The sequence below is a fragment of the Dromaius novaehollandiae genome, chromosome 4, assembly GCF_036370855.1.
Source record: "Dromaius novaehollandiae isolate bDroNov1 chromosome 4, bDroNov1.hap1, whole genome shotgun sequence".
Classification (NCBI taxonomy): domain Eukaryota; kingdom Metazoa; phylum Chordata; class Aves; order Casuariiformes; family Dromaiidae; genus Dromaius; species Dromaius novaehollandiae.
The window spans coordinates 32,111,946-32,136,992 of NC_088101.1; the positions used below are offsets into that span (position 1 = coordinate 32,111,946).

At 34.9% G+C, this 25,047-nt stretch overlaps 1 protein-coding gene across 5 annotated transcripts in view; it reads left to right on the forward strand.

Annotated features, from left to right (window-relative positions):
- Positions 1-23,845, forward strand: part of PCDH10 (protocadherin 10) — a 32,857-nt gene extending 9,012 nt beyond the window's left edge. Inside the window, exons 4-6 of one of the 5 annotated variants that reach the window (XM_026106143.2) lie at positions 4,308-4,613; positions 20,000-20,074; positions 22,246-23,845. In XM_026106143.2, coding sequence (XP_025961928.2) covers positions 4,308-4,613; positions 20,000-20,034 — 341 coding nt within the window. In that variant the 3' untranslated portion in view covers positions 20,035-20,074; positions 22,246-23,845. Of the gene's footprint in view, positions 1-4,096; positions 4,288-4,307; positions 4,614-13,696; positions 14,435-19,999; positions 20,075-22,245 lie in introns of those variants that run through there. The other 4 variants (XM_064510712.1, XM_064510713.1, XM_064510714.1 and 1 more) reach the window with 4 other exon arrangements.
- The last annotated feature ends 1,202 nt before the right edge of the window (positions 23,846-25,047 follow it).

The following is a 25,047-nucleotide window of genomic DNA, read 5'->3' on the forward strand; positions in this document are numbered from 1 at the left end:
GCTTTGACTCTAGCCGAGTATTTTTTTTTTCTTTCCTTGGGCTGCATGCTTAAGAATGTTCACATCTCAGTGATCCAGATAGGGCTTTGAAGTGAAGATTTGGAAGAGCTGAATATCGAAGATGTTTAAGTCTTTATTCATGTTCTCATGCAGATGAAGTCTGTTCTATCCGAGGCAGCACACCAATTACTTAGTAAGTAGGAATGATAATAACTCTGTTTCATAGAAAGTCCATTTTCTTCATTAGCTACAGTGTTCTGCAAAGGAGGTTAAAATCATTATCCTCATTTGTAGACAGAAAACATGAATCACAGGGAAATGAGTAACTTGCTCATAGGTAATCTAACCAAATGGATGGTCGATCGGGTAATGGAACTCTGAACAGGAGTCCTGGTTCCCTAAGTCACACTTGTCTCCCATCTAATCCTTAGAAAGCTACCACAGGAGAAATGACAAATGACATTTAATTCTAAACAAAAGTCAAAGTTATGAAGAAATGGCACACACTGGAAAAAAAAATCTCAGTAACAATACTACGGAAATATTTTGTCAACATTTTACTTGTATTTGCACTATTTATTACGTTATTTTTTCAGTAATACATCTGAACATGTTCACTTATTAGTCTAAAGGCTTGGTGTACAGCTCTTCTCCCATAATTAAGTTAAGAAAGAGTAAGTTATTTAAAAAATATTTTAGGCCTGTTTTTCTCTTTGACCCGAGTAGACTTTCAAATCAGTTCATGCACATAGAAATTTTGATATTTCTCCTTTTGAAATATAAAAAGGAAACAAATTAGGAATATGCTTTAGAAATGCAACACTATTAAGCATCTTGTTGAAAACACCTGAATTCAGGAAATTCAGATACAGACATAAAACTTAATCTTTAACTCCTTTCCTAGTTTTTGGTTGGTGGGAGGGAGCAAGGGCTTGTTTTTCTTAAAAATCTGCAAAGTCACATTGCCCACTCGCCTGTCTAGTAGTAAGACTTGAATGAAGCAGGATTAGTAATGTACTGATGGCCTTTGCCATGAGCTTTGGTATGTTTCCTGTGTTTAGAATAGTGCAGTGCTTATCATTCTTCAGCACTTCAGTGCTCTATGCTATCTATTTCTATCTGAGAAGGACATTTGAAATTCATAGTTCAGAGTCACCTTTAAAATCTCAGTTTTTCTGCATGCAAGGTCTAATATGATAACTAAATGAAAAATATAACGCATTTTTCTTTAATGTAGATTTGCAATTATGATGGATAGTTTAATTCAGAAAGACCATATATATAACCAGATTTATGAGGGAGATGAGATGGAAGTGTTATACTGCTGAACCTTTCTTCCGTTATAAATCAAGAATATGATTCTTGGCATATGAAGGAGTCCTGTGCTGGATGTCTTACTTCCTTTACCATCCTTCCTTCTTGGAAAATAGAAAATAGCTTTTTTCCGCTTTTTTGAATGTTCTTTCAATTAAAAACAGAGAATGATGTATCATCGCCCACAGTAAAGAGATGGAGGAGAATAGCCAGCATCTGTATTGTAGTCAATGAAAATACATGTAAGTGCCCAGGGATTCCAAAATCAGGGTGCTAATTTGAATTTATTCTTCTCTCAAGATACTAAGGCCAAGGGCTTGATTCAGCACCCATTAAACTCTTAGGGAATGTTGTGATTGACTCTAGTAGGAGAAAAATACAGCCCAGTCCTCTCTGAACATTCTGTTCTAATCCTAAACAGGCGTGTACATGCTAGCTGTGTGTTCCAGCAGCGGATATTATACTTCAGTTTTTTTAATCTTGTTTTAGAAGCTCCCCTATTTTTCAAAAGAGGAAAAAGTTTGTCATACAAGCTTACATTTTATATCCCCTACTTTCATTACTTTGTTTATGCAAAATCCTGATTTATGGTGGCTATAACTTCTCTTTTATAATAAGCTGTTATATAATACTATTCAATGCACTGCAGTAGAGAAGCAAAATTCAGAAGGGAACTAAAAAATAATATTTAGATAGAGACATTTTGCCGTTTAGCAGCTGATATGAAACCGAAATAGTAAAATAGAGGGTAATATTCCAGGGGAAATAAAAATCCATGAAAAAAAAAAGTTTATCCTTGAATAAATATCTTAAATTCTCCTTCCCCACCGACAAAAGAATACAATTTAATATTTATCTGCAAGTTTTTCTGTGTTTCTCCTGCTCTCTTTGAAGTCAGGAAATGTTAAATGAATATGGCCATTGAAACACTGTTAATGAAATGTAACTGTAATCATTTTCCTATTAAAGATAAGGCTATTGTTTGTTTACATGCAACTTTGCTAGGAAATCTGAGAAGGGTAAAAAATTGTTTTATGTTAACTGTCGCTTAAATTTTCTGAATGGCAAAAATGCTTGATTTATAAAATGTCTTTTCTTACATAAAAGATACTTCTATTCAGACAGTTTTGTACGTGTGACACGCATACGCACACACACGCACACACCATTTTATAGGCATTGCTCTATATTCATTTCATTCTTGGAAGCCTGCATGTAAATCTTTCTTTTCAGCATTTGATCTCCTTTCACCGATAGATACTACCATTGTGGAATTTAAAACTATGCCATTTGTATGTCTTGCATACCGTTCTTCATCTGATTCCTTCATCATATCTGCAGTTCACGTTTGCATTCTTCAACAGTTCACTGATCAGTAATTTATTTCCAGACTTCTGCATACCAATTATCAATGCAAGGTTATAATCGAAACTGGACCTAGCATTGTATATTACTTAATTTAAAATTAAAAAGTCATTATAAAGTGAGATTAATCTGAGATAAGCTTTTTTTTCTTTCATTTTTTTCCTTTTCTGTTTGCCTAAGTGACTGCCTTCAGTTCTTAAGCACTTGTTGATAACTCAGAGAGATTTTCTGCTTGCTGCAGAGATTGTTTTCTGTAGTGTGAGATGACACATAAATATTACTAACATAAATCAAATTATAATTCAGAACAGTGGTAGAATTCTTAATAGTAATCCGCACACTGGAGATCAAGCTAGTCAAGTTCTTTACAGAGTTGGCTGGTGAATGAGCTACATTACATGAATCTTATTACAGATGCTGGATTTTTTTTCTATTTCTCTTGCAAGTTGTGGCTTTTTTTTTTTTTTTTTTTTGTAATTTTAACGCAATGCTTGTGAATAACATAGTTGTAACAGGTTTAGTTCAGTTTTGACATATACCTATTCTAAGACATCCAGTTCTCTTCACAAATACAAGAAAAGGATATTTCTTTACTGTTCTGCTCTTCTGTACACTGTTGAATATCAACTTGGGGATGTTATTATTTATTTTACTCTATGCCAAAGATTTCATACACCATTTCTCTCAAAACAAGTCTAATCCAACGACTTAGTGAATCACAGTCAGGAAATACTCTGTTGGAACGCCGATCTGAAGGTCGTCAATGGAAGTATTGCTTGTCATTTGAAATCTTAATAGCATTAAAGGATTTGTAAGCAAACGGTTTTGTGTTGGCAGGGACAAGTGTGTGCTGATATAGGGGAAGCATTAACAATTTTGTCAATAGTATCCACAGCCATGTTACATCGGACTACAGCTACCTTTGTACCACTAATTACAGTAATTTACCGTAGGATTCTGTCCCATTGTTTGAGTGGCTTGATGATTGTAAGGACTGCTACGGTAGCAATGAAAACTATCTCTGAAAGAATGATGAAACGATTAATTTATTAAGTCATCCTGATCACTTAAAAGCTGTGTTTCTACTTTGTAAGACCTGCTTTTAATGTAGGCTTTATCTGTGTAATAATGTATGCACAGATAGTTCCTTTATAGGAATCACTAATGTTTCATTTTTCATAAATGAAATCTACAATTCCTCCATCAGGGCATTTCATTTCTTTGGTCAGAGATATGTTTAAAATAAAATTCCTTCATGATCTTAAACAATTATTTTCAACTGCTGAACCACAGCCATCACCTGCAAGTTGAATCAATCCTTATTTGAATGGGTTCTAAACAGTAAGCTCTGCAAGAGAGTTTGTGTGATAGAATTATTGATACCCTTCTTGTGATTTTTTTTTTGTATGACATTCAGGCATTTATATGTGTTTATTAGACGGTGTCATTGAATTACGAAGACTGGACAATCAGACATTTTATTGAGGAGATGAAGGTAGTGAAAAAAGTTCGTATGAGATTTCTCTTCCTACTTCTCTTTTCTCTCAGCACAGCCTTTCTTATCTGTCAGCAGCTGTTTATGATGCTGAAGCTTATATCTGTAGTTTCTTTTTTTCTCATGCTTGCAGGCATGGATCTGTTCTCCAATTGCACGGAGGAATGTAAAGCACTGGGCCACTCAGATCGGTGCTGGATGCCTTCCTTTGTTCCATCTGATGGACGCCAAGCTGCAGATTACCGCAGCAATCTGCACGTACCTGGCATGGACTCCGTTCCAGACACTGAAGTGTTTGAAACACCAGAAGCCCAGCCTGGGGCAGAAAGGTCCTTCTCCACCTTTGGCAAAGAGAAGGCCCTTCACAACACTCTGGAGAGGAAGGAGTTGGATGGACTGCTGTCTAATACACGAGCGCCTTACAAACCACCGTATTTGAGTAAGTACTATTCAAAAGGCTGTATGAAAGTGTTCCCTTTGTGGGAATAAAAGTTAGCTCTTTCTACTTTTCATAGCGGGAAAAATACAGACGCAATTTTAGAAGCAATAGGAAAAATGGCTTCCCTTGGATTCAGGCGCCAATGAAGAAGGCATTGTGCAGTGCTTTTAAAAAAAGACAAGACCTTAATTCTTGTTAGTGTGACATGATTGTCAACAAAAGCGTATCAGCTGATAGTATTGGGTGGGGAGGATTTGTTCAGTTTTTTTTCTGAAGCTGGGTTATTTTCAAAGTTTGTTTGGATAGACAGTGTAAACATACACATTGCCAGACTAACAATTTTAAGAATAAAATTAAGTCAAGAAAACTCTTTCTTTCAATTGTCCTAGAAGCTTCTTTATGTTACTGAGCAGCATCTCGTGAATAATCAGTATGTGTATTATATTAAAGTAACTATTTACATAGTTAACATTAAGGATCTGAAAGGAGGAAGAAACTTTTTGCCTTCAGCCTGATCATCTTTCAGTCAGCGCAGTATTGACTTTACTCAGTGCTACTCAGTGCCTTCTGTCTTGTTCCGAAATCTTACCTCTTTCTTTAGTCACCTTTTGACGGTGGCTGGGTGGCACGAAATAGTGTGACAGATCTCAAAAAGACCTTCATAATTCATTTTGCATTCTGAGACAGATGTGGAACCCTTGCATAATACTTCGAGCTAATATGTTTTTCATTCTATTTACTAGCCTTCTGTATTTTCTTAGAGACTTTAATCTCTTTGACTTCAAGAGTTTATGGTGCTTATCTCATCCAAATAAGCCAAGGATGTTAACATTGCAATACTGACCCTTTCTAAAGCAACAATAGTCTTGGGACTCTTAGGACAGAAGAGAAGGAAAAGAAATGAATCACTGTGGGTGATACTTATTTATTTATTTTTAATTTCCAAAACATTTAGTTGTTAAGAAAGGTGATTTTCAGTTATGTTATGAAAGATCATTTTCAGCACAGACCTCTCAGTTATTTCTTCTTAATTAGCTCCGTCCAGGTATTTCAGCCCTTCAGAGGGGTGGTCTTACCATGCCAATCTTTAGATTTGATTTACTGAAAGCTTGTAAATTTTGACAGCACTTATGAGATGTGGAAGCCATTCCTTAAAAAAAAAAAAAAAAAAAAAAAAAAAAGGCTTGAAACAAACAGCTATACTTTGTGTAGGCTAAAATGTCAGGTGTCAATCATCTGGTCATACTCTAAAGACCAAGGTGAAATTTTGATTAGCTAGGTCCTGATGGCTCATGGCTCTGTCTTTCCTTAACTTGTTTCCTATCATTCACCCCTGAGAAATATTCTTTGGTACTAACTCATAATCCAGCAGTACTAATTTCATCTTTGTAACTTCAGTTAAAATTTTTGGGTTTTCGAGTATTGGTGGTCTAGTCACAGGAGTGTTCTGATGCAGTATGTACATTACAATGATGATTATCTGTGGTGTCTAGAACTGCCATTGAAGTAGTTCTGTGGTTTTGTTCTAGGCCTGGCAGTTTTATTTCAAGTAACAAAGAAACATGTATTTATTTTATTTATAGCTTAGGGGTCTTAAATTTTCTTCAGCTAATAGTTTTGTTGAACAATCTCTTTACATATTGGTACCTATTTTATATTTTTCTGATCTAAGAGCATAAAATACTGGAGGTAAAACGCTGGCAGTAGACAAAGTAATATCAATGAGTGGTGTTACATAATCCACACTTGAGAATCCAGATTTAGTTTTGCTTTATTTCTTTGGACCTCAAAGCTAAAACTACCATGCAGCCAAGGGTAATATTTCATTCTTCTATTTTCTCTTACTTAATGTTTCCTTTAGTAAAATTTTAGATTAAATGATATAGTAAATAACAGGAACAAGGAAAAGAAATTGAACACAACACTTGCAGCAATGAGTAAATAATTCCTTATTAATAATGTATTCAGTGAATAGGGCAAGAGGAATACATAGGAGGAAGTGGACTCAGGAAGGGACTTCCGTTGAGCCGCTGAGTTGAGCAACTGTATTAAAATTACATTCAACATTTTAGCAAAAAAGATCTTATCAAAAATAGTATGTCAATAGAACAAAATTTTTGTCAGTGGTTCCAAAAATATGAAACTGAACCTTCATATTTAGCAGAAATGTTGTATAAAAATTGCAGCATGTATGAAAACTGCTGTATGAGAAAGAAAACAGAGTGGCAAAGAAAAGTGTATTGCAGGATGCAGAAGCTATTTGAATTTAGCAGTTCTCTGTTAGAAAAAAGAGAGAGAAAAGGATTTTTAAGTACAACCATCAGAAAAGAGCATAAGATCTAGCAAGTAAACTTCAGGATGGAAATTAAGAGAGATTAGAGGGACTTCTTGGAGCGAATAACCAAAGGCATGAGAATAAATATAGACGTTTTTTAAGCTATCAAATGTAGTAAGCCCCAGAGAGAATTGGTGGGTCTCTTGAGCTGCAATTAGTGAGGACAAGGACATTGCACAGAGGCTAAGCAGTTTCTGTGCATTGGTCTTTACCAAAGAGAGAGATGAGAGAGTGGGGGAAAGAAAGATTTATAGGAAGCTACCTATCCCAGGTGACCTTTTATAAACATGAGAAACTAAGTCACAGAAGAGGATGTTTTTGAATGACTGTCTAAAACAAATAGGACTAAGCCAAGGGACTATGTGTTTCTGTAATTTTTGGTTTTGAAGAAAAGCTAGTGAGCAAAGAACGCCAGAAGTTGTGTTTATCGTTAAAAAGGTACTTTTAGAGACCAGTGAGAGACTTCAGCACAAGGTTTAAAATTATCACTAAAAGGTTTTAGGAACATGCTAGCTGGCATTGGTACTGGAAAATTGAACAGATAGATCTTCAGTCTATTAGAATTCTGATAGAATGGGTAAGAATTAATAGATATTGTGTATTTGAACTGTCAAAAAAGCCTTTGAAGCCACCAACGTAAGCAAGTGTTGACATGGGGTAAAGCATTACCAGATTCTGAGTGTCTGAGACAGAAAAAATCATAAGGATAAATGTAGCATTTTAGCAGAAGCAGAGCTCCCTGAGATTCTATGTGAAGACCAACAGAGTTTAGAACATTAATTATCCAGAAAAGGAAATGAAAACAAAGGGGCAGTATTTGCAGATGACATAAAACTATTTAGCTCAATCAAGTCTGTAATAGACTATGTAGCTCCACATTGTGCAGTGAAGTATGGTCCTGAAAACCCAGTCCGCTTTTGACCTAGCTTATTCTGGAATTGCAAGCAGTGTCAACACAGTGAAATCGCTGGGAGAACTTCGTACTTCAAACAGTGCCATTGGAGTTGCAGTTATGAATGACATTGGTAGCTTTATGTGGAGCTTTTACTATGCTATGTGAGTGTATCTGCTCAAGTCTGTGCCTACTTGGTGATCCCTGCACTGTGTTCCAATGGGCTTGTTCAGTGGAGGACTTTAGAAAAGCTAAACTAGGAAGGTAATGCATATTATCATGAGAAATTGTAACAATTCCTGTATTCATGAGAAAAAAGACCATGGAACAATTCCTTGAAAAGTTTCCCCCAAAGTACAGAGTTAGCAAATAGGAAATGAAGTGTCAGGTTGTAAAAAGGAATGGAATACACTAAAAATAGTATTATAAAGTCATTACGCACATGGTATTACTATGTTGCTCAAGCCAGCCTATTCATGCCTGTTCGTTTCTTAGAAACGTATAGCATAACAACAGGAGTACTGAAAATACTTCTCTGCAAAGACGTATCAAATGCTTAGTCCTAATTAATTTGGAGAAGCTGTGATAGGGACATGCAGTAAACAGAAGAGCGAATGAAAGTAGAGAAGGTAAGCTGGGAACTTTTATTTGCCATTTTGAATAATAAGAGAGCAGCAAGGCAACAAAACAGTTGAAGGGCAACCAGCTCAGGAACTAATAAGGTAGTACACGTTTGGTATGGTTATATGCATTTGACAAGACAATACATTAACCTGTCAAACTCATGGTTATGGGATATGATTGAAATCAAGAGCTTAATAGTGGGGTTCTGGGGTTTTTGCTTGTTTAAAGATCAAGTCATTGTATGGATAAATGAAAACATCTCCAGGTACATTACAAAGTATGATAATGTAGAAGAAGATACAAATCCTCAAAACTGAATCAGTATATGTCCCATGATCAAATTTTTGCCTTACTTATCTAAACTGTTGGGCCAATTTCCATATTAATATACATATTCTGTATATTATTCTGAGGCCAAGCACAGATCTTTATGTATTCAAATAATATATTTTGATGAATATGTTTTTAAATGATCTAATGTACATTAAAAGTATTTATTGTGAATATAAGTTATACAGTAGTCATAAGATCGATAAATCATAGGATTTTTGAAAATCATTTTCTCATAGGATGACTACATGATTCTTCTAACTTGCATATTCTTCTAACTGCATATTTTACACTCATTTTCTTCTTATTCGTCCATGTGATTTGGACATTGAGTTTTTGCAAACAGTTAAGAAATTGATTTTTGTGATGACTTGAATGTTCACGAAACATAACAGGGATTCTGAACTTGACTGGAGCAGATAAGTGAAATAACCATGGTGAGAATTGCTTTTGAACAATTCTTACTTTTTTTTAATAGATTCTAACCATTTGTCACTCAGTGGAGGTTGTTTTCACTACTATTTTTATAAGTATTTTTACTTTAGTGACCGAAAACCATAATCCAAGATTCAAATTTTGTGACACTGCGTTCTGTAGGATATGTTATAGGGACAGGCTTCACAATGAATATCTGATCAGTCTGATACTTGTCTATTTCTAAGGTTTGGATCAGGTCTTCAGATGATAACAGTGGGAATAGCACCATTAAATCTGTCTTGGTACTGTATCAGTCTACAACTGATGATAAGACAGCTTAAAAATTCTTTTTCTTTTTTTCTGATTTTTTTCCCTGTAATTTTAGATCATTCTAGATGTGTATTTCTTTTTATAATATTTTTGCACTTTCCTAAAAATTATGCACTGACGTTACTGTAGAATTGTTTTTCTTCAGAGCAAGAGGTTAGAATTTGTTTTTATACGAAAACAGCCAGACATTGCCGTAGTACCTTAACTTTCTATGTGGAAATGTTTATTTTTCTCTAAAAAATGACTGGCATAGCTTAATCTACCTTGGAAGCAGGTTAAAACAAACTACATAAAGGCACAGTTTTCTACACAGAATAACAGTATCTATGCAAGAGGCTAATGAGGAATAACAATTGTGTTCTAAAGTAGCCCTCTCATGAACTCTGCTGTACCTTCTACATACAGATAGGCAAGCATTTAGCTGCATCCTCGCTGATGAGACTATATCATCATGGTGATTATTTGCCAGTACTATCAAGATGTTTTATGTATGAATCAGGATTTTATTATGTTAGGCATGATATAAATATAGAATAAAGAAAGTAGTCCCTTCCTCAAGGAGTAAGCAGTCTAAGCAAAGTAAATTTGAAGGTAAAAATAATTCTTTTCTTTGGCTGTTTTGATTTATGTGGCTTGTATGCTAAATATCTACACGACCTTTGACAGATGTACTTAGGTCTGGGTTTGGGTTGGCAGAGCCAGATGGCTTGAATGAGCCTTGTCTGTATCAGAGAGAAAGTTCAAACATAAGCTCGACTCCATCTTGTGCCCATTTCTTAGCCTGGGTATCCATCGGCTTGCTCCACAGTAGCGGTAGGATGAAGGTCTCTATGCGATCAGGGAGATCGGGCTTGGGTCTGAGCACAAAGCCCCCAAGGCAATGTTGAAAATACAGAGGTTCTCTATATTCATCTCTAGAGGAAACAGCCTGGAGATTCTGGTTCTACAAAATCTTTGGCACCTGCTCAACTTGACACACCTAAGCCAATTTGTTTTACAAAATAAAATTTAAAAGCTTTCAAAAGTCTTGGCACAGTTGAGTGTGTAGGAATTGGACCATCAATTTATTTCAAATAATCTACCACAGAGCTACCATAAAGAATAGTTTAACTTATGATTGTTATTGATCGCCTGAATTAGTTTAGAATAAATGATCTAGATGAGAAAAATGTTCCATGTCTTTATATCAAGACAAAAAGTCTCTCACAATCCTTTGATTGTTTTTCAGAGGAATAAAAAAAGTATATATAAAGATTTGGGGGGGTATTTTAATGTGTTTAGGATTATAAAGGCCTGTTTCTGTATGGCGGAATATATAACACTGAATATTTTCAGCTTATAATTAATGCAAATCTCTGAAAACATTTTTAAGCAAGAACTCTTTACTGTTTGGGGAAAGTTAAAAAAAAAAAATCTTGTACACCTAATATTATGGAAGAAAAATTTTTCCTTCTTCTTTTGTTTAGTTGTATCTCACTTCTGGAAATTATGGTTCTATCACACATGTGATAGATGTCATAGCATTATTTTTGCATAAACATGAGTAACAGTTATTTTGAAAGGGTCCTTGATTAATTTTTAAAAATAAGGCTGGTCTACATTTTTGCTTTTAAAATTCTCTCATCTGATTTCTAAAACAAATCAGGTAAAGCTGTGTGCTAGCTGGTCCTTTCATTAATCATTTTAAACTCAATCTGTGATTTTCACACATACTTGAAATAAATATGCACATAAACAAAAGCAAACACACTAGCAATAAGTTGCATGTACATCTTAGAATTCTTGGAGTCTGAAGAAAGGAAATAGTTTAATGCTGAATTGAAAAAAGTTGCACTGAAATGTGGTGTTTATTGGTATGAATAAACAAGTGATCCGTGCATAGTAAAAGCCTTTTTTCAGAAACAAGTTATGCAGTTGTGAATAGTAGAGTTTTGTGCTCACAAATAATCTTATAATAGTATCTTTCAAATTTAAATTTGATCTGCAAAGCTGAATATCCTGCCTGTCCTGTTAGACAGGGGAACTCAAACTTACATTCAAGAATTTATCTCTGTGACAGGGTACAGGTCTCATTTCTATACAAATGAGAATGACTTTGCACATACAAAATTGCTTACAAAAATGAAGGCTGAGTTGGAATCTAATGCTAAAAAACCTAACTGTGTAGTTGTCCTTTTCTGCAAAATCTGATTGAACGTTCCTGTTTTTGCAAATAACTGTACCTAAAATGATAGAGAGAGAGGTTCACTTATACTTCAAATTTGTCAGTCCAGATACTTTATCTCTATTAGGTAAATTAAGCTAAAAACTGAAAGAAAACTTGAACAGGTAATAGCAATTAAGATATAATAACGGTTGAGCAAGACTATGATGTATTTTTACTCATTATTGTAGGTAGGGTATGATCTTGAATAAACCATTCATGATGATTCATTGTTCAATGATTATTGCATAACTTCTGAAAAGTATTTTTATCTCACGTTCATGACTGGTATGCATTCTTCATCTGAAAGTATTCCTCTTGCAGCTATCACTCAAAGGGATGAATACTTAGAGTATTATTGCAATAATAGAAAGGATATGGTAAATTCAGAAGGCAAAATTAGAAAGCAACATATGAAAATGCAAAGATAGCCTGGCTGTAGTCCAGTAAAACCTGTAAATTAACACTATTTTTAATTGTTTTTTTTAAAGAAATTAGAATTCTTTTAAGTCAGAAGTGTTAGCTGCTATATTTAAATATTATTTGCTTGAATCTATTTGTGTAACTGTGATCTTAGATGGAACTCATAGTACCCAGTATTACACAAAACACCAATGGAAAAAATGTACCAGTTATGAGGTTTACATAGCATCTTTTGTCCAGGAAGACTCCAGCACTCTTTGCAACTGTAGTGAAAGAAAATAACTGAAAAGGTTAAATTTCAATAACTTTCAAATGAATTAAAATTATATTTTTATTTTATTATATTTTTAGTTTATTTTAAAAATATCATTTAAACTATTCCCCCCCCCCCAATAGCTGTAAAAGTCTGTATTTCCCCGTTCTGACTGGAACACGTAGAAGGTTTATATATCTAATTATCTCAAACTGGTTGTATATTTATTCATTTATGTCAATTTTGAGGATGACGATGTCTGCTCTGAGTATCCTGTTTATGGAAAATTTTCTTTAAAAGTGAAATAGTGTCTTCTGGATTCCTACCACTGGAATATTAAAGAAACCGGCAGAAAGATTGCTTGAAATTTTAGTAGTCATTTTTTGAGATTACTGTGTTAGGCTAGTTTAAAATTCCAGAATGCTTCTTGTCTTATAATTAAATACTACGTCAAAAGTATTTTAGTCACTTATGGACTTGTGTCTCTTCAGAAAGCAATGAGATGCTTGAATTTGAAAGGCACTGAAGTTACTTATTTTTGATAGGCAAGTCCTATTCATTATAAGTAAATGCTATTCTTACGTTACAAACCTCCTTAAACGAGACACTCGGGAGCTGGAGACTCAAATGCGTGCTTGATCTAGGGTCTCTGTCCACAAGGGCCTTTTCCTTTCTGCTGGCCTTTATCTTAGAAACTACTTGGTCTGCACAGCAGAGGAAATTATTCTTGTTTCTAGCTCTTTTACTTCACACAGTAACTCTGAATTTCTGTTTTCATTTCCCTCACTTTAATTTCTAAGGGCTTTACTTCCTATTTTTTTTCTCGAGCAAAGGAAAAATAGAGGAAGCCATTTAAAGAATGCGACAAATAGCCAATAAGAGAAGGAACTGCATTTATCTATCCATGTTTAGACAAGTGCACCATAGAAATCAGTGTTGCTCCTTATCTGGCAAGCCTGTAAACAGTTGTATTTGTACACTAGCCACTGAGAATTCAGTTTCATGCTAGCAGTAGGATCACTGCTGCTGGGAAGTAGCTGTCAATATATTTAATTTGTTTCAGAAACATGATACAGTGAAGTCAGAAGAGTGAAAAATGACGCATTTGGTACCTCCTTATATGAAAGGAAATAGGAGATGCAGGCAATTCGAATGCGAAATTTAACTTCAATACCTGCTAAATTGTTGGAGGGACTAAATATGATGAATACTAAGCAATGTGGATTCACTGAAAATCCAAACCATGCTAAGATAATTTAATCTCTTTCTTTGCTAGGATAACTCTCCTTATTGGTTGAAGAAAGTATTGTGGACATGGTGAAGCAAATCTTCAGAACTTGCTTCCTAAATTCTGCCTGAAAATTATGTGAATGTATGAGTTGCAAGAGTAAATCTGCCTTTCTTGCATACACGCAAATCTATTCATATGTGTAAATGTTGTTATTTACCTGTGAAAATGTCACATAAATCAGGATTAATGTGGATTAAAAAAAAATGGATGCAGGCTAGATGGATATCAGGAGCAGATTCACCGGAGAAGTTATGGTAGTGACAGACATATATAAGCCAATGACCTGAGTCCTGTGACTTGTCTTTTCACCTCCATAATCATGGCTGCATTCAGCACTGGAAAAGGATTCATTATGAAACTGCTTCAATGCAGCCTTTCTTTATTCATAAGGAATTTATAGATGCTGATATTGTGATTCATCTTGTCAGGAGTCAAATTCTGTCACTTTGTGGCTTTTTTAGTTATCTGTTGTGCTTTAATTTGACATCTGTCTATTCTCAAATTGGCATTTAGATGACAATTTAATGTAGCTGCACATAGCTGTGGGTATAGATAGGAAGTGAGATCTAAAAATTCTTGCTCACAAATGAAACACAGTAATAACTTTTTTTTCTGCTCTACTTGAGATCAAGTGTTACATGTTTTATATTTGCAATATGTTTTATGTCCGATATGGCTGCATTGCTTCTAATAAATTAAACAGAATCCTTCCCAGCACTGGAATACTATGGTCTGTACTCTTATACTCTTTGGCATGCCTTTGGCCTGTGTCAACTAGTTCTCTTCCCTGACAAGTCCCAGGCATGGTATGGATGTTAGAATATGGGCCAGGGACCATTCTTGAAGGCAGTTTCAATACAGGCGATGCTATATTGCACCCATATATGGCTGGATACAGCTAAGGAATTTTAATAATGTGAACATGAATCATTCCATTCTAGTTGCCTGAAGTGACAAAGAATTGTAATGGGCTCTTTTTATTTACAGATATAAACTGAGCTAATAATATGTATTTTTTGAAGAAGAGACGCTTTGAAAGGATTGCAAGAATTTTATATGATACACTTAAATATAACGTTATCTTGATAAACTAGAAAGGACTGTTTGAAATATGAATGTAGGCTACTCATGAAAAACAGTAAAGTGCTTTGCTTAAGAAAAGGAAAATAAAATGTTAACAAAAGGAAAGGGGAAATACCCGCCAGATCATAATGCCACCGGGAGAAGGGTGTGGTGAAAAAAACATCAGGGCTAAGATAAATTGAGTGGCAATACACTGCGTGATGCTGATATGATACTGTAATGCATGTTACTTAGTGTAAGGACAAGTACATTTAATCATTTCAGGCCCAACTTGGTGTGATTAATTTAGGCACCTCTGAAGGCCAGCAGACAGTGACCTGTATGTCTGCTTCTCCCTTGACTCTACAGGGAACTCAGGCACTTAGGAGCAATTTAGGAGGACTGGTTCATATCCCTTCCCTTCTCCCCAAGGCACAGACAATTTTAAGTCACAGTGTATCCAGCATTTAGTGTATTTTGCACTGGTTAGCTCTCAAACTGCCATGTTCATTTTCAGGCTTGTCAGCTTAAGGAGATATATATATTGTGTATATCAGAAGAGTGCAATAAAATGTTGAATTATTTTGAGAAAAGAATAAATGGAGGAAGAAGAAAAAAAGATTGAGGAGAAGAAATTATAGTTACCTACAAACACATAAGCAACTATTATAAGAAAGAAGAGAATCAAATAATGGTATTAGTAGGGATAGTATTGAAATTAGTCACTTAAGGTGAAGTGGGAAGAATGTGAATTTGCTATTCAAACAGGTATGCAATTAGAATAAGTTGCTGATGGAGATTTTGGAAAGATTCTTAGAGGACATGTTCTGTGCTCAGTCTGTGCATCAGGAATGATTTAGGAGTTATTTAATCAGTCCCAATACAGTATATAATCCTAAGAACTCTTCTAATGAGAAATATTCTGTGATTCTCTGTCTGTGATGATGTCATGTATTATCTTTAGTATTTTCAGGTAGGTAACAGGGTTATAATAACACAGAGAAGAAAATGCTTGCTTCTGCTTAGTATGTCTTGTGGGAAAACTGCCTTTCATATTTTTATGGTACTCTATCATATATAGCTTAGCACTTCCCATACTGAATAGTAGTAACTGAAAAGCATTCTTTGTGTAGTGAGTAATGGCAATCAAAGATAAATCAAAGCTGACATATACTATGCCACTGGGCTGTTCCTGGCAGCTTAACACAATTGTCGGCATTTAGTACAGAAAATCAGATACACATAGAAGTATCATACATACCACAGAACATTGATGGCAACGAACAACTACGACTTTTGATTCAAAAGAAGATTGCTCTTAATCACATGTTCCATCACATGTTGATTAAGGTCACTGCTTAAAATTAGCATATGCTTAACGATAGTCCTAAACAGAAAGAGATTCTGTTTTTGCTTACATAAATTGGGACTTGATTACTTACTCTTACGAACTGAAATTCATTTTTTGCAGAGGATCATTTAAGGTCATGTAGAATATAAATCTCAGAGCACCCAATAGCACCAAAGAGACATTGTTGCAGGTTGGCAGTTATACAGTGGCTGTTATGATGTGTCAACATTTGCATCACATAACCCACTTGTCATATGAAAATACCAACCAAGACATATTCAAAGAACTGGTTGGAAGCACTTGAGCCCGAAACATCAAAAACATCTTACAAATAGAAAAATAACTTTATGGAGCAAATATTTTCAGATCCTGAAATGAAGCTAATGTAAGTGGCAATATGTGTCGGTCAGAAATTTGATCAATAAACTCTTTTTTTCTAAAGACTGATAGTCTGTATAAGTTGTTGATATAGAATTCTACACTGTTCAAATTTGAAAAATGGCACTTTGCACTGACGGGTGTGCAAAGGGCAAAGCGCTTTTCCCCTTTTCACAGAGAAGGTAACACTGTTTGTGATGTTCAATAGCTTATGGTCAGTGCAGTTTCCACCACTATCAAATTTTGGTTTGCCTGGGAAGCAGTGACTCGGACTCATTTAAATGACTGTGGGCAGGGAAATGTATTATGCACTTAATGCAAGACAAAAGAGAAGGATGATGTGTGCGGTTATGTTGTTTATGTTACAGGAGAGATGACTGACATAATCACCTTTGTTCCAGAAGCAAAAATGAATTCTCAAAGGAAGGAACAGATTTTAGTGGTCTGTGTATTTATTTAGATAAAAGCAAGTCTATTTTCTAGAAAAAAATAATTGTGGCAGTTACTAAACTTTTGCATTTTGGCCTGCTCTATTTATTCACAGCCTGAAGAACAAATGCTCACATTCTATTTTGATTTTTAGGTTAAATCTGGGTAACTCTGCACAACCTGTCCAAATGTTGTTGGATTATTTTAGAAAAATATTTATATTTTGGATTTTGCAGATCCCAAAAAGAATTTTTCAGTCCTACTGAATTTCGTGTGTTTATTAGGGACAAATTCTGCCTCAGTGGGACTTGTGTGTGTATGTGTAGGAGCTTCTCCTGCCTTCTCCTTGTCTGATGCCAGGAATGACCAGGCAGGATGTGGCATAATTCTTATCTAACTCTCTTGGTGACAGAGCAAAGCCTTCAGACCCATCACATACTTTGCACTTGCACGTATATGTAGGCACCTAAACAGTGGCTGCCAGAACAAATAGACTCACTGACAGGCTGAGTTGGCCATTTTTTTTCTTTTGAGGCACAAAAGTAATCCCCATCTTCCTTTTTTAAAATATATGATATAATGCAGAGTTAATAAAACCACATACAATTTCTAAAATGTAACATGGGCATTTGGAACACAAACTATTTTGTCCAAGTGTGCTCTACTGAGTACACAGGCATGAAGCCCAAAATCTCTTAAGTAAAGTCTTGAAAGAAAAAAAAAAAAAGTAAGTGCCTCCTAAACTACTTCATGAGGAAAAGATACCTGAGAAAAATACCATTTTCATATTTGCTTATCAATGCTTATGGGACTAGATAAGACAATCTCCTATTAAAAGTATCTCATAGGCCTTTAATGGAGTTTTCATAAATATTATTAGCAATGCTTCTTTAAGTAATCGTTCATTAAAAAAAAAAAAGACTTTATGGATTGCAAAAATTACTGAGTTGGCACCTGCAGTGACTGGAATGCTTTTTTATCCACAGAACATGGGTGGCAGCAGTGTCATCTTCCCCATCCTATATCCCTCAGCCCCAGCAGTGCATCTTACCCTTTACCTGGATACACCACTACAAAGACTGAGGGCATTATGGTAGTTTACTCTGCGTTCCCATTCACTCGTTGCCCTCTTTCGAAAAATATAGTTGTTGATAACTGAATTAGAGCTGCATTGAAACAGCAAGGCTATTTCATGTCGGGTATCTTCTATCACTACTTAAATCATGGTCCCTAATCAATTGGGCTGAGTTAAAACAGTAATACTGAACTTGCAGTCTTTTGGTAGTCACTTGAATTATCTATTCCTGGCCTGTCAAGGCCAATGTGACTTAGATGAGGGCAATATTTCATCTGCTCTAGTTAACATATAGACTGTAAAGCAAACCACAGAAACATGAAAAGAATTAAAATTAACAATGAAAATTTAAAACCAACATTGGCATAATGTATATGCAGTAATTCCTTTTTAAATTATTGTTCACTTCAAGTGAAAGGCATTCACTGTAAAGCCTGCATAGCTGAGCTATTTCTGAGTGGAATGCAAGGAGATTGCAGCATTTTGTATTCTTGCATCAGTTGCAATGTTGCATGGAACCGCCTGATCTTCATAAACATGACACTGTGATGCACGATTTTTTTTAGAGAGAACACAAAAGAAAAAAGTCATAATCAATTGGATAGTTGCATAGTAGCATATCTGAAATTCCCATATAAAGACAAATATTACTTGGATCTTTGCACTAACTTACAGAATTGGATCTAAAATAGCAAAATGACAGTTTATGTACTCATTTTTTCCCCTATTCACTTGTTGCATAGCGCTCTCTGATTTAAAAATTTTTTTCATTTGAAGAGTCTTTTCTTTCTCCTAAATGAAGTGGGATCAGTAATATTTCTCTAACATCAGCAGTGTGCATGATATTGTACATTCTTGGGAGAGTTTATTATCTGGGGGTTCAGATGGATCTTCAGATTTCTGGCATTTAGGGGAATTCTGCAGCCAATCTGTTATGGCAGATACAATGCTAAGGGACTTTATGGTGCTCCTAGACACAGTACAGGGTAAAAGCAAGAGTCATACTCATTTAGGTACAGCATGTGTTATCTCTTGCTGCTTTGGTTGTGAGCTGTGAAGAGAAGCAGCGGGCCTTCTCTCTGTCATAGTTAGATGAGCTAGCTGTAGAAAGCAGGAGAATGTTTCTAATCAGAGAACTGGAAGGTCTTCAAGTATAGGTCTTCAAATATAGGCTTCTGGGGTTTGCCAGGAGAGGAAATGTATATGACTGCATTCATGGCTGTATGGTCAGACCTTAAGTTTGGATGCAAAAGAATGATTCAAAACAGGGTGAGAGGAAGATTTATTGCCTGTGCATGTATCAAAGAGACGATGGCTTTACACTGTTTTCAGTTTATTTCTGATTCATAGGCTAGCATCTTATTAATTACTGCTTGCTTTATTTTCTCTTTCTGTTTCTTATGTTAGTATTTTTCATTACTTTTTCTGGTACCACTGACCTATTTGTCTGTCTTCTGTCATCAGTTTACATAGAACGAGCTCACCACTATGCATGGGAGGCTTACTTATGTATACTGAGGGACAAATGAATCTTAATATATATTTGCTGTATTCTATTTCCATTTTTTTATTGAAATTCCTTATAAATTTTATACATTAAGTGCTCTCATTGTAACACTCAAAACCTTTGTCCAAGGTCTTTGGAGAAGGAGCAATAGCAAGTACATTATAAATTATGTACCCTAATAACTTAAACTGGAATACTTCACTTGTGGTGATTATTTAATCATCTTGATCACCTCAAAGACTATTAAAAATATATGTACAAATAGTATGATTATATTAATAGAATTATGAAACTGCTCATTATGAAAACCCATACTCACACAGACTTGAAGTTTCCCTGTGTACTTGGTTTGAGAATTTGGAACAGGGAATAAAATAGGGATGAAAAAAAAAAGAGAGCTGTGATCTGAGAGGAGAATTAGGCACCAGGAACTATGTTGGTTTTGTTCCAGCTCTTACACTGACTCTGATACTTCCATTTCTATAGCGCTTTCCATCTCTGGATCTCAAAGTGGATTATAAAGAATAGTGACTTAAACCTTCCTGCACCTCTAGGAGATAGGTAAGCAATATTATTCCCATTTTACAGATGGAGAAATTGTGATACAGAGAGGCTTAGTATTTCTTTTTCAAGTTTATTTAGAGGGCAGGAAATCAAGAGTTCTGACATCTATTCCTATTTTAGGCATAAGTCCATCCTCCTTTCCATTTAACCTCTCTGGCTTATATTCCCCATCTGTAAAAAGAGGGATACTGGTAAAGGCTTGGAGAGATTTCTTTGCACAGAAATTTCTGTGAACATACCAAAGGAAAAAGAAAAAAAAGAACAAGGAGGACAAAACTTGCCTCTGAAATCTGATGCATTTTGCCTATTGGCAGAGGCTATTTTAGGATTTGAGACAAGGATTTTTGTAGGTGGTGAGTTCCAGGTGTTCTGGACCCTAACATATAATACTTAATTATTGCTGTAACTGCTATAAGCCTGATTGTTTCATAATGTAAGCATGTTAAAGTTTAAAAATGAAAAAATGTACTAATTTGCTTGGCAAAAGACTAGATGCAGCCAGTTGCTCCATATCTGTTTTTATCTGAAAAAAATTAAAAACATTTTGTTGTGTACCTTGAGTGCCAAGTCAATAGCACAAATGCATAGTGTCAGACAAAAGTAGAAGGAAAGTAGTGCTGCATGAAAGCAACAGTTGCCTCCGCTGCATAACTGTATAGTTTTATCCCCGGCAAGTCCTACTATGTTTGTACTGTAGCATGAGTTCCTCAGTGACAGAGAGCAATCTGGACTACTGTACTTATTTACAAGAGAATTGCAATTATTAGTCACCGGGCACCACATTAAGGATCAAATACGGATCTTGTTGTTATTATTATTATCTGAATGATTGTTTCCTGTATTATTTAAAAAATCTGGAAATATGATTGGTGTGATCATGTACTGCATCAAAAGATCAGGAAGATTCTGATATTAAGCTTAACTACAATGTTATAAAAATAGCTTGCTGAAGTTTTAAAAAATCTTCTAAATCTATTAGTAATTTTCAAAACAACTAAAACATCAAAAACATAACATATTAGATGTAGTTTTATTTTTAATAAGAACTGGCAGTTGTATGTTGAACATACAATTCCAGTGTTAACATATTTTCCTATAATTCATCTAACTTCACTGTGCTACAGTAGAAATGCTTCATATGTTTACTAGTGAATATACACTAAGTATAGCTAATGTATATGCTTAGGTTAAATGGAATGGAGATTGGATATGTTTGTGTGTTGGCATGCAAACATCAACATGTGTATACGAATAGATTGGTTCAAGGGTTCATTATAAAGTTAGGAAGACTCCTTTTATTTCAGTTTTAACACTTCATGCCCAGCAATATACTGAAGTTCAGGTAGGGATTTATTTGATTTGAAGCTAAGGTAAAAACTTAATTTTATCCTTACAGTTTTAGTAAACAACAATAATTATAATACTTCAGCAAGTGAGCCATTTCCTTGTCTCATCTTCATGTGTTACTGAGGTCAGAATTTAACCCCGGCTCTTTCTGAATCCTGGTACAAATCATTTACCTGTGCTCCCAGTTACGGTTAAAATAGACAGTGGCTTGAGGTAATACAGCTACCACAGCTGGTGGATTAGGATATGGGGTTTGCTAATGCATTGACCGTCTTCATCTGTGTAACATGGGTTAATTTCCAGCACGACAGTAAATGCTGAAGTTTGAATTTTATGCACCATTTTTTCATCTCTCTGTCAAACCAGACTAAAGGGTCAGTTGGTGATGAGGATAATGGTTCACTTTGAAAGGGAAGGAAAACCGGCTTCTGAATCTTTGGGGAATTTTAGATCTTGCTTCAAATAACAAGATGAACTAGGAAAAAATAGGCTTGGAAATTCCCATAATATTGAACCTGCAAGTCTGACTATTTGCTGTTTTATACTGATTCTATATGTGCACACTGGAATACTTGCCATTACATGTTAGACAGAATAATAAAACAGCATGTGAAGTTTGGTTTTCAGACTATCAAACCTCAAAAAGACTTTTCTCTGAAAAGTGAATCAACATTAAACTCTTTGCTACAATGGGAATTTTAAGCGACAGTTTGTGACAAGTTTTGATTGTTTCTCTACACTCTAAGAAATACTAAACCTGCGAAGCATTCGAGACTGCTTTTTTTTTCTCTCTCAGAAGTGTCTTTCTTTCTTTCCTGCAGCACGGAAAAGGATATGCTAGTCACTTCTACAGGACTTACCTGAAGCAGCATGATTTGCACAAAAGTCGACCAACAAAAAGCATCAACTTTCAACTTCATTATCTTGGCCATTCAGTTCTGTGTAACTGAAGGATTTGTGTGCTGTTGGAGACATCATGGCCAACAATAGGACCTAATTGCTCTCAGCAGGCCTGAGAAATGAGTTGAAATGTGTAGAACTGTAGAAACTTCAGAGGCAACTGATCTTGCCTCTCTGATCAGTGTGTGCCTGTTTACAGCACTATATATCTTTCTCTCTCCAAAATGTCACTGAGCCCTTTAGATGTTTATATTCACCACAAGAAGCCAATCGTACAGATAAAAGAAATGTGCATTATAAATGCAATATCACTGTTTTAAACTTGACTGTTTTATATTATTTTTGTGTGATCAAGTGTTCCCCAGACTATTCCAACTTTACAAGAGAGATTGTGATCATGTTCTTTTCACCTGTGGGTCATAAAAATGCTGTTAATCTGAAGACCCACAAAATTATCAAAGACATTCTGTAGTTTATACACCGTGTTGCAAAGTGTTTACTGTACTATTTCAAAGCTTCTAAATAAATATAAAATATATATATATTATATTATATATAATTTTCCGAAAAATGTGGTACAACTTAGTTGATTTTTAAATGGATTCATACAGTCTACACCATACACTAAAGTGAGAAGGTAATTCAGGGTTCCTAAGCTATCCTTGCTAAAAAAAAACAAAAATAAAATAAACCTTTAATAGTACTTCCCAATATTCGTATTTTGGTCAATCCTGTTTTTCTTGTTTTGAAAAAAAAAAGCTGTAAGCAACAACGTTTTGTCTAAAAGTTGTAATGAATTTTCAATGCCAAAGATGCAGCTGTCAGTATTACCAGAATAAGCGCTATGTACTATCAAAAGTATAAATCACTCTCCATTATTTTGATTATATTTCTATGGTTTTTAATTTGGAATCACAAAATCTTTTATAAAGCTCTATAAACTCACCTGTATATGTTGTTAAAAAGAACACTGGGTGTCTGTACATTTTGCAATGTAAGATATAATGTAAGTGAAGTTAAGTATTTTAAGAAAATCATCCCAAACTCATAAATATGCATACATACACACAAAGACACGTATACACACACCTCTCTCTTCAACATAGTTTTGTGAAACTATACAAATATATTGCCTAAACAAATATTTCTCTTGTGGCTAGGAATAGTTATTGATAGAAGTCAAGTGATAAAGGCATAGTATATGCCAAACTACTGACTCTTTTATTACAAATGAGATTTGAAATTAGGAATATGGCACGTTCTCAGCTGACTCTTCTCTGACTGGAGTTAAAAAGTGGTTGGCTACCATCTTTACTGGGAAAAGCATTAAGCCCTTGCATATATCTTTACGTTCTGTGATAACTCTATCATCTGAAATGGTATCTTTGAGCATTTGTTTTTTATAAAATACTGGAAAAGGCAAACTTTCAAAGGTAAAGTTTAAAATTACTTTCACATCCATGGAGTTTAAGTGCCATCTACTAAATGTAAAAATCTAGTAAAATATTTTTTCTTTTTTTCTTTTTGTATTGTTTTTTTTCCCAGTGTTTATTAATATCTGTCAAATGTTGAAAACAAATGATAGAACACAGTGTTATGAACTGATATCTAGCCAGATTTGATCCAATGCTTAGGGACGATTCAACACTAAGTAAGACACTAGAAAGCCTCCCATGGATTGCAGTGGAATTTGGGTAGTGCTGTTATATAAGAATTCTGGTAGGCCCACCAGTGCTGTCACAGGGGGTGAGAGAGAGGCAGAATTTAGCCACTGGAATGTGCTAATAGAGTTAGTTTTTCTTCCTTTTATTATTTTTTTATAATGATAGTTCCTGTTAGATAGAAATATATAAATCATCTGTATGGAAACTATCCTGGATCCGAACAAGACTCCTAGTGAATTTGCAGGAGTTCTTTGTACAAACAGATACCTGGACTGTACCCTGAAGTTGCTAATTTCATTAGTCTGAACAAAATGTGCTTGTTCCACACTTCTAATGTGTATTTCTAGCATATTTGTAGAACTACAAAATATTTCTTGGGATCCTTTTTAAAATGTATGTATTATGTAAAACACAGCCAAAAAAAAAAAAAAAAAAAAAAAAAGCACAGGTAATAGCTATTGATTTGAGCAAACACAACAGTGAAATGTGTCTCTAGCTTTAGGTAGTGGGACTTTTAGTCACCTACATGCCTTCTTAGTTTTATGAAGAACAGCAATGAAATCTGTGATGTATATTTCATTTAAAGGAGTCTGTTAAATTGTTGCTTCTGCTTTTAAAGCAAGAAAGTCCTTGCCCTTCATGGAACTTTTTTCTTTATCTCCAAGTCCCATTAATATGAGACATATACTGTAAATTAGGGTTGTTTTCAGTCTCTCGGAGGAAAATTTTTTTTTCTTTTTCATAGACAGTTGAAGTGTTTTTATTTAATGAAACTGCCTTCACACTTTGAATGCCATTTTTTGAAAAGCTTAACCATATCATGCCATGTCATTCATTTCCATCATAGTACTTTTTCCGTGAACTGTGTATGTGATGGACACATGTCCATTTCTTTTTTTTTTTTTTATGTTAAATAACCTAGGCATTGGTCCTTGCACACAAGAAATCCTTCTGAGTTCATTGGGAGTGTCCCAAAGGGAATAACGATTGGATGCAGAACAGTTTAGGAGCAGGAACTTTTTAAGTACTACAGCCTGGGCTCTCAAAATGTTTAAAGAC